This window comes from Geospiza fortis, unplaced genomic scaffold (assembly GCF_000277835.1).
Source record: "Geospiza fortis unplaced genomic scaffold, GeoFor_1.0 scaffold241, whole genome shotgun sequence".
Lineage (NCBI taxonomy): Eukaryota > Metazoa > Chordata > Aves > Passeriformes > Thraupidae > Geospiza > Geospiza fortis.
The window spans coordinates 978,872-988,364 of record NW_005054491.1 but is presented as its reverse complement, the minus strand read 5'-3'; the positions used below and the strand labels follow the sequence as shown (position 1 = coordinate 988,364).

At 47.5% G+C, this 9,493-nt stretch overlaps 2 protein-coding genes and 1 non-coding gene across 3 annotated transcripts in view; 1 reads left to right on the top strand and 2 right to left on the bottom strand.

The window, feature by feature from the left end:
• Window positions 1-1,091, bottom strand: part of NDUFS7 (NADH:ubiquinone oxidoreductase core subunit S7) — a 4,759-nt gene extending 3,668 nt beyond the window's left edge. Inside the window, exon 1 of the mRNA XM_005428548.2 lies at window positions 1,073-1,091. Coding sequence (XP_005428605.2) covers window positions 1,073-1,091 — 19 coding nt within the window. The remainder of the gene's footprint in view (window positions 1-1,072) is intronic.
• On the top strand, window positions 39-111 carry TRNAF-GAA. Its single transcript has one exon. It is a non-coding gene; the product is annotated as a tRNA-Phe (tRNA).
• Window positions 601-9,493, bottom strand: PWWP3A (PWWP domain containing 3A, DNA repair factor). The gene is made up of 14 exons (XM_005428547.2): window positions 9,463-9,493; window positions 8,749-8,844; window positions 8,218-8,309; window positions 7,913-7,983; window positions 6,470-7,411; window positions 5,907-6,020; window positions 5,493-5,563; window positions 4,965-5,041; window positions 4,432-4,492; window positions 4,101-4,176; window positions 3,786-3,836; window positions 3,201-3,634; window positions 2,421-2,509; window positions 601-2,190 (listed from the first exon to the last, which is right to left on the bottom strand). The coding sequence occupies exons 2-14, from the start codon at window positions 8,803-8,805 to the stop codon at window positions 2,115-2,117; spliced, it is 2,211 nt and encodes a 736-aa protein (XP_005428604.1). The 5' UTR covers window positions 8,806-8,844; window positions 9,463-9,493; the 3' UTR covers window positions 601-2,114.

The window sequence follows — 9,493 nt, the reverse complement described above, 5'->3', positions numbered from 1 at the left end:
GATTAGTGCTATCTCCCCGCCAGCGCGGGGACAGGGCAGCCGAAATAGCTCAGTTGGGAGAGCGTTAGACTGAAGATCTAAAGGTCCCTGGTTCGATCCCGGGTTTCGGCAGAAGCTTTTTTTCCTGCCAGGATCTGGGCTGCAAAAGCGCTGTTTTCACCTCAAAACACCCCCGAGGGTTCGGAGCTCATTTTTCGCCCCCCAAACTCTGCACTTGATCGTTTTAATATCCTGGAAATACAGACACACAACAGGGAGGGGTGAAGGACTGTGGGCTGTAACACTGGATTAATGATAAATATTATTAAATAAATATGAATTAATAATGAGTTAATGATCTTACATTGAGGAGGCAGCTGAGGGAACATGGATTAATTAACACTGGACTATCACAAGCAGAGGTGGTGTGTGTCAGCCCATTTTAAATAAAACACAAGAACAAAACCCAGTGAGTTCATTTCCCAGTGATTAATAATGTGAGACTGATACAGACAGTTTTTATGCATCACATAAAGCTGTAAGATCCTATATTCACCTCCTGAAACACTGGGGTGGAAGCACCACCCACCACAGATTAAAATAATCAAACAAAAGCAGCAAATGTTGATAATTCACTTCATCCCATTTTATTGAGTCCGCATGACTGATACATGGTGAGGCTGAGCCTGGTGCCCAGTCCCAGCGAGTGACCGGTGGGGCAGCACTGGAAGGGGGTGGCACAAGGTCAGGATGATCCCTGGCAGTGCCCAAGGCCAGGCTGGAAGGTTTGGAGCACCCAGGGGACAGTAGGAGGTGTCCCTGCCCATGGCTGGCCTCTAGGGTCCCTTCCACCCCAAACCATTCCAGGATTCCACAGCTGCAGGGAAGGTGAGGGGAGGTGGTTCTGCTTCTGGGCACGGGTCTGGAGCAGGATCCTAAGAGCACTCGAGGAGTTTTGATGGAGAAGGGAACACAGGGTTCATGGAAAAGAGGGGGAAGTTGAGCCCCATCTCCAAATTACCCCAGAGTATTGGGATGAGGGGCAGGCAGTCCCTCCCCAAGCTCTCATCTCCAAAGGGAAAGTGCCACTCACAGCTCTGAGTTAACTCCATCATTAATTTTTTATCCTAACCCACAAAATACATTCTCCCTCCTCACAGGCTTTAATAAAACCCTCACACTTCCTGGCCTGTCCCTATAATTGAGGTACTTGAGATAACAGGAATAAGGATTCCATGGAAAAACTCATTAGAGAGCACAGAGCAATTAAAAGTGTAATTAAAATATATTCAGATAATTACTACAGCCAGGATAGACATCTGGATCCCAATTTCAACTTCTTCATTTCAAATCATCTTGGGTTTTACTGGACAAGCAAGGAGATCATATTTCATTATCACAGAAAAACCCTAATCAGGGGGTTTTATGTATCATTTATCATTATTCATCATTAATTAGTTGTTGGTGACACTGCTTCCATGTGCCACAGCTCCAACAAAGGTGAGCAGGGAGCTGGGCAGGATTAAATTGGGAATTTAGATGAGAAAAAGACAATTAAAAGCCTCCCAAAATTCACAGCCTCAGAAGAGGCAATAAAAACCAGCATTCCACTGGTTCAGTTAGAGAAAAAGGGAATGTTTTTGTTTAAACAAACCTGGATTCCTTCTCCATGGAATTTGACTTGTCAGAACAAAACAAGAACCCAAATCTTTGTGATCCAGGTGGCAGCCCTGTGCAGCAATCTGATTTCCCACCTTTGGAGATCCATGAAGCAGGAAGGGGGACCCCCAGGAGCCTTCCCTGCCAGGAACCCCCTGGTTTTATCAGCAGCAGGGAGGCCACAAAGCAGGACAAGATCCCTTCCCAAGTCAGGTGTTTGGCTAAAAGAACCCACGTGGAAGTCGGTGGAGCAGCAGAAGCTCTGCACAGCCCTGGGGGTCTCTGGCAGCCCCCCAGGAGGGCACTGATGGATGAGGATCCAGTGGATCCTGAACACAGCGAGGCCATGAAGCAGCAAGAGGTGGGAGCAGAGGATTTGGGAATACACACACAGACTTTACAAAGAATGCCACGTTTTATACAAATCACTACTGGTTATTTACACCTGGTGGCCCCAGGACAGCCCCAGCCACTCCTCAGCTCTCCACAGGCTCTGGCTCAGTCTTGAGCTTTTTGCTTCCCAGGACTTGTTCATCAAACAATTCTCTCTCTCTGGAAAGAAAAATACAGAAGGTTTTAAGTTAAAACAGGATATGATTGTCCAGATTACATCCCCTGGACAAATTAAATTCGCAGGGTTGGAGTAGCTCCGTTGGCACATTTTCCACATTTTGTCCCTCAAATGAGGAGGACACTGAGCTCTCCTGCCCTCACCTGAAACCTTCTCTGTATCCAACAATAAAGGAGTAAAAACCCTTGGAAAATCCTGAAAACAAATCTACCTTTTGCTCACAGGTGGTCCTTTAATGTATTTCTCTTCTGCCTTCTCATAATCGATGTCATCCACGGCAGCAATGGCACAGATGATGGCCTAGAAAAGCATTGAATAATTAATAATAATAATCAATAAGCAAAACTAAACCATAGCCAGGGATTTGAAACTGCCTCAGCTGAGCATGTTTTGAGAAAAGGGCTCCTCAGTAATTTAGAAAACTTGGATGAAACCTCTCATCGAGTGCCTGAAATTCTTAAATAAAAAATTTGAAATTGTTCTGTATCATCCCCCTGGGGGGTATTTTTATCCTCAGATTAAAATATTCTTCACAGTAGTTTTGTTTCTACACGAGTTACTGTTCTCCTGGGAAAATTCCTGGGAAGAACACAAGGTATCCACAACAACTGTAAGAACAGCCAACAAACCACCCCCACCTCGACACACACAAAGGACCAAGAACAACCCTGAGAAGTTGCCAAATTAAATAAAAAAAAAACCCAAAGCAAAGCTTTGAAGCATTTCAGAGGTAATTAAAATACATCAGGAAACTATCAGCCTGCTTTTAAAAACAACAATCTACCTGAAGCTTCTCTTTTCTGTGCTTAAAAATCAGCATTTGAATGACTCAGGCTGTAGGCAGGGGTGAACACTCCTGTCTGGCTCAGCTCTGGGAACTCTCCCCTCATCATTCCATAGGAACCACATCACAGCAAAGGAATAAATAATGGGAATTAGTGTCATTTATCACTCCCCAGTTCATTTTTCTCCCTGTTTCATGCCCCCTCACCTCAGGTAAAAGCACATCTGAGATGAATCTGATGCCATCCCCCAGGATCTGGTGCAGGTTCTTGGTGTCCATCTCCCTGTACACCTCCTTCAGGTACCCAACCACCAGGTCCAGCTGCTCCTCATCCTCCAAGTAAGTCTCCACACAGGTTATGTACCGGCTGGAATTCAGGAATTTCTTCAGCCAGCGGGATTGTTTCCCACTTTTCAAGATCCCCAGGAGATGCTCCTCAGCCCCTTTGGTCTTCACTATGAACTCCACCAGCTTCTTGTTCTCCCTGTCCCTGGCAGCTCTGGTCCTGTCAGGGAGGAGCTTCCTGGGGGGTTTCTGTGGGGAGGTGTCTGAGGAAGACTCTCCAGCCCCTTCCTCCCCCACTGTGTTTGGGAATGCCATCTGCACCACACTCTGGTACCCCTCTTTCCTCACTGGGTAGCCTGAAAGAGAAACCACAAAAATTTATATTTAAATGGGTTTTCAAAATTACAAAGGGTTTTCACAGCCGTAGCAATAGAAAATAAGGAATTTTATTGTTGAGAGGAGTTTTTACCCAGCCAAGAGAATTCCCAAAGGGATGGATTCACTTACTGATATCAGCAGCAAAATACTCCAGGAAGGACCCAGTGAAAGAACGACAGCCTAAAAACCCAAAACAGGGGCAGAGATCAGTTCCATTCACCCAGGAATCAAAACCTGGGGTTCCCTTTTCCTGATGGATCTCAGGATGAGATCCCAGAGAAGCTGGGAGTGTGTCCAAGGCCAGGCTGGACAGAGCTTGGAGCAGCCTGGGACAGTGCAAGGTGTCCCTGCCCATGGCAGGAGGGGACTGGATGGAGTTGAAGGTTCTTCCCACCCAAACCATCCTGGGATTTGGTGATTCCATGGTCACCTGCCCCTCCTTACCCACTCGGATCCGATAGTCCTGGATCAGCTGGAGGCACCACTCGATTTCCCTGGAATAATTCTCCTTGGCTCGTTCCTGCAAAACAAGGAGGATTTTCTGTCCCAAACCCAGCAGCTCTCCAAGAGTTTCAGCCCAGGATGCCAAGCAGGGGACAGAAATGGCCCGTGACAATTTTTTCCTCACAGTAAAACAGCTCCTGCCAGAACTGTCAGAGGGATGAGAGTGGCTTTGAGGGGGCCAAGCCCCACATTGCCCCCCTGGCCATTTATACCCTGAATTTCCCACTGTATTTGTCCAAACCCTGCAGTTCTACATCTCTGGGATACTCACAATGAGCTCCTGCTTCTCCTCACAGTCAAAGTGCTTCAGGCTCTTCAGAGACACTGAGAAACTTTTAAAGAAACACAGTCAGAGGTGAAACTCAACTTCCCTCTTATTTACTGCAGTTCTGCTTCTCCCTGAAAATCCCATTTCCCAAGGAATTAAGGAGCACAAATTTTAATGGTTTTTGCTTCCAGAGCAAGTTAAAAGTATGGAATCTTCTAACAAATGAGAAGTACCTGGTTTAGAGAAAAGTTAAAGGCAGCCCAGTGTTTCCAGAGAGTTTGGGCAGCACAAGGAAAACACTGGCTGCATTCCAGGGATTTTTTTTCTGTTTTGTTTTGGACTCCTCAGCTCTTCCCAGGGACAGGGAGCTGCCTCAACCTGCAGCATGACAAAGCACCCACAACCCTCACCTGGCCCAGCCCCTCCCTCCCACATCAACCTGGAGAGGACTGTCCTCACCCTGCACCAGGAAAAGGGCACAGGACATGGAATATCAGAGACAGGAAATTCAGGATGGGATGGAAATCCACATTTACCCTTTTTTCTTCTCGTTTGTGGTGCCATCTATGAAGAGCACACAGGCCCTCCGGTGCTTCCTCTTCACTGCTTTCACCTGGAGAGAGGATAAAGCCTCAAAAATCCTAATCTTGATAAAACAGGGATATTTTTCTGCGGATATCACCCACTACAACCCACACTTCAATTTTTCCTGTTGCTGTAACTTTCCTTTATTACACAAACATGAAAAACTCAAGCAGAAGCTGTGACGAGTTCCCCAAAGGGAACATTTTTAGTGCATAAAGGGCCTCCCCCCCTTTCTTTTGCAAATTGGGAACAAAGTTCTGCTCCATGACAAAGGAACTGGGATAATCCTGTGCTCTGCACAAACAGGTGTGAAGTGACCTGACACATTTTGAGTGCTTTTAGCACAAATTTACTTCTATCAATTTTGAAATGCTTCTACTGGAAGGTCTTTTAACACTTCCAGGAAGGGCAAAAGTCACTCCAGAGCTGGGAGTTGCTCCTTATCAGCAGGGATATGAGGAGGCAGGAGCTGCTCTTACCACTGCTGGCCAGTACGGATAGCGCCGCAGCTTGCACCACACCAACATCCCTTCCTCGAAGAATTTGGGTTCTGGTGTGAAAAAGAAGGGAAATTTCCCTTAAAAACAATAAAACAAAACAGATGCTGCCCCTCTCTTCTTCTCCTCCAGCAGTTTCTCTTCAGTGCTTTTACAGTGACCCCAAAATACAGCACAAGGAGTCCTGAACTGAAACTCAGCAACTTCAATGCCAGGGCCTTGTCCAGTTTCAGGGATTTTTCATTTCATTCTGCAGCAAAATGCCCGATGGACCCAGGAAATGCATTTTATCCCAAGCCTGGACACAGCTGGATCCCCTCCTGGAATCCCCAGGGATTGCAGGCAAACTGAAGCTCCCACAGCAGGAAGAGCCTCAACCCTGTGCTGATGTCTCACCTCGATGGAACAGAACACTTGGGAAATTCTCCTCCTCTTCATCTGCCAGAGGTGAGAGTGGAGGGAGGCTCTCTGAGGAAACTCTCCTGGAAGACATCCCAGAGGCTTCCAGCCCTGCCAACAGCACCAGGATCCAGGGATTAGGACAGGATCAGCTTCAGAGCAGGTGAGACACATCTGAGTGTGACCCAGAGGGGACCTGACACACCTGCACACTTCTAGTTAGGGAATCCTAATTCCCTGATCAAGTGGATAAAAGGGGAAAGAATGGGGCTGGTCTCAGGACCTCATTCAAAAACATTTATCAGAGAGCAGTAAGGGAAAACAAGTGTGAGCTCAAAAAAACCACCCCAGTTTTCCATGAAAAACCCCAAGAAACTCCAGACAACCCAAACACCTCCCAAGCCTTCCCCAGCACTGAAGGGATCAGCTTTTCTGCTTCCCAGGAATGGAAACCAAAAGGAATTAAATCAACAATTCAAGAGGCACTTCCCCAAAAGCAAAGCAACATTCCAAGGTCCCACATGGGATGAAGGTTTCCCTTCCCCAAGGGATTTGCCCACCTTCATCTTCCTCGGAGTCAGGGGCTTTATTCCCAGCCAGGTGTGAGGGATCCTGGTTCTGCTCCTCCTGAGGCTGAGGGAAGGCACCAGAAGGCCCAGGTGAGGATCCAGGGTGGTTCCTGCATTTCCTGTCTGTGCCTGAGGCCACACCTGCCCCATCCGGGTGTTTTCCACCCTCTGCCTCTCTCCTCCCATCCAGCTGCTTTGCCAGGCTCTCACTCTCACTGCTGATGCTTTTCTCCAACTCATCTGAGGCAGTTTCACAGGAGGAATCCAGGAATGTTCTCCCAGGCTGAGCTCCTTTCTTTCTGGAAGGTTCCACGGCGCCAGATTTAGAGGGGACAGAGGGAGACCCCTCCTCAGGAGCCACCTGTGCTTGATCCTGGGGGGAATCACCCCTCCATCTTCTTTTCCTTCCTTGCTGACTTCTTCCAGCCTCTGGCTTACAGGAGACTCCATTCTCCATTTTGGGCTGGATTTTCCTCTGTCTGGGTGATGATTTTGGTTCTGGTTTTTTGCAGTTGTTACTGTCAGGGGCTGGTGCCACACTCGAGTCCCTGGCACCACACCTGGCAGGGTTTGTGCCACCCCCACGTGCTCTGGCAGGGCTTGTGCCACTTCCAGGTGCTTTTCCACTCCTCCCTGGAGCCACAGAACCTCTCTGGCTGCGTGCTTTGGGATCATCCTTCACCCCAGAGTTATTCTGGCCTTTCCTTTTCCTCTTGGCAGCCTCAGGTTCTGACTTTTTCGAGCGAGAGCGCAACAAGAAGCTGTGGGAGGGGGTGGGTGGGGCAGATTTCTCCCAGGAAAATTCAGTATTTGGTCCTTCTGCAGGTGGCATTTGACTGCTGGAGTCAGTCTCATGGAGAATATCCAGGGCAATTTTAAGGGAACAGCGATATTGCAGCTCCTCCACTGCCTCGCTCATGGTTTTCTTTTGCTCTGATGAAGAAAAATACTCAATAAATGATATTATCCTCATTGTTCTATCATAAAGAAATAATAAATGTTACTCCCAGTATTTGTTTTAAGGTGCATTTTTTACTACTGAAATCGTCCACAATTCCCAAGGCAAAGAATGGAGACACACAAAGACCAAGCTGGAAGTGCCTCATTTTGAGGAAAACTCACATTTCTTCACCATCCCTCCAACAAACCACCCCAGGGAAGAGGAAAATGATAAATTTTTAACCTATTTTCCAGCTTTATGGTAAAGGGGAAAAGAAAATAAGTGAAATATAGAAGTTTTATCCCCCCCAGGCTGAATTTCTGAGGGGATTTTATACCTAAAAAAGACACAAAGCAGCACATTTGGGGCTGAGTTTTTAGAGGTATTTTACACCCAGAAAGGACACAAAGCAGCACAATTGGGGTTGAGTTTTTAGAGGTATTTTACATGCAGAAAAGACACAAAGCAGCACATTTGGGCCCCTCCCTCCTCACCCAGAGTGGAGGCAATGGCCTTGATCCTCTCCTCTGTCAAGGGAACCACGTTTGCAGAGCTCACACTGACCCTGGAACACAAAAAAGTGACTGGAACCGGCAGTAGAACACTCCCAGCACCACAAAACTGCCCTCAGACAGCAAAAATCCCAAATATTGCCTCCTTGCTAGGGTTAAACACCTAAACCTTCTGTAAATCCAGGATCCCATCTCACAGGCACCTTCAGATAAAAGGATTCCTTTCTTCCCCTTATTTTTTTAACCTCTGAGAACGCAAATGTGTGATAGGAACAAGGATACTCAACTGCTTCTCCAAGCCGAGGATTTCAGCTTTAAATCCCATCCTTTTTGTGGTGGCAACAGGACTGCTCCCAGCAACTCCAGGTTTGCACAAAACCTACGTTAAAAGTGAGAAACCTCCACTTAAAATCCTGACCAACAGCAAAACATTTAACCAAGAGCAGCTTGACAGTGCCTGGGAGCAGCCTCAGGATTGTGGATTGATAAAATCCCAGGATGGACTGGGTGGGAAGGGAGTGGAAATCCCATTTCATCCCAGCCCTGCCATAGGCAGGGACTCCTTCACTGCCCCAGGCTGCTCTGGAAATCCATTCCAGGGCCTCACCACCCTCACAGGGAGGAATTTTTTCCCAATGCCCCATCCACCCCTGCCCTCTGGCAGTGAGAAGTTATTCCCCGTTGCTCCAGGCCCTCTCCATTTTTCCTGTTGGCATCTCCACAGCTCAGACAAGTTCAGACACGTTGGCTGGGACCTCTCCCTTCCTTCCTGCTCTGCTCCAAGCAATCTCCACAAACATTTCCTCATTCCTCCTCACCTTGGCTGGCCACAAACGCCTCTTCCACTTGCAGAGAATGAACTCTTGGTCAGTCATGGCTGAGCTTCACGGGGAAAAGGGCAATGCCAAGGTGTTCTGAGGGGAAAAAAAAAGGGAATAAAGGAGTCAACCACGTTTTTCCATTGTAGTCTTGGTTTTTTGAAGGAAATACAGGATTTAATCAAACATCTTACTACAGTTATTATTGTTTACCAGTGAAGGGATCACTGCACTGATATCACCCTGCAGCTTCTCCAATATTATATCTTAAATTCCATTTTTCTGTAGAAGCTGTGGCTGCCCCATCCCTGGAAGTGTCCAAGGCCAGGCTGGACAAGGTTTGGAGCAACCTGGGATGGTGGAAGGGATGGGATTGGATGGGCTTTAGGTCCTTCCAACCCAAATGATTGCAGGATTCAAGAATTCCGTAATTCTAGAAGCACAAGCGGCTCTCACTGTGTGAGGAAAATACTATCAGCAATTACACAATGCAGCCATGGGCCTGCCCAATCCACAGCTTCCTGCGACCAAACCCTGAAAACAGGGAACTACAGCCTAAAAATAACACGCAGGATAGACTTTTTACACCGCCATTTGATCCCAGTTTTTACACACGATTTGCAACAGAAACCTGAGCAGAGCGGCCGCAGACCCCTCAGGGCTTCCTCAAGGGCTTAAAAAAAACCACATAACTAAAGATCTTCCTGTACTTACACAGTCCCGGTGCTGGGATGGCCGCGGCTCC

What these genes read in the sequence shown, in the direction of transcription:
- PWWP3A (XM_005428547.2), bottom strand. Translation starts at nt 8,805, where the DNA reads ATGACTGACCAAGAGTTCATTCTCTGCAAGTGGAAGAGGCGTTTGTGG. An exon ending in ATCCTCGGCTTGGAGAAGCA is followed by an intron (nt 7,984 to 8,217) that starts GTTGAGTATCCT and finishes TTTGTGTTCCAG; the next exon opens with GGTCAGTGTGAGCTCTGCAA. An exon ending in GGACCACCTGTGAGCAAAAG is followed by an intron (nt 2,191 to 2,420) that starts GTAGATTTGTTT and finishes TTTTCTTTCCAG; the next exon opens with AGAGAGAGAATTGTTTGATG.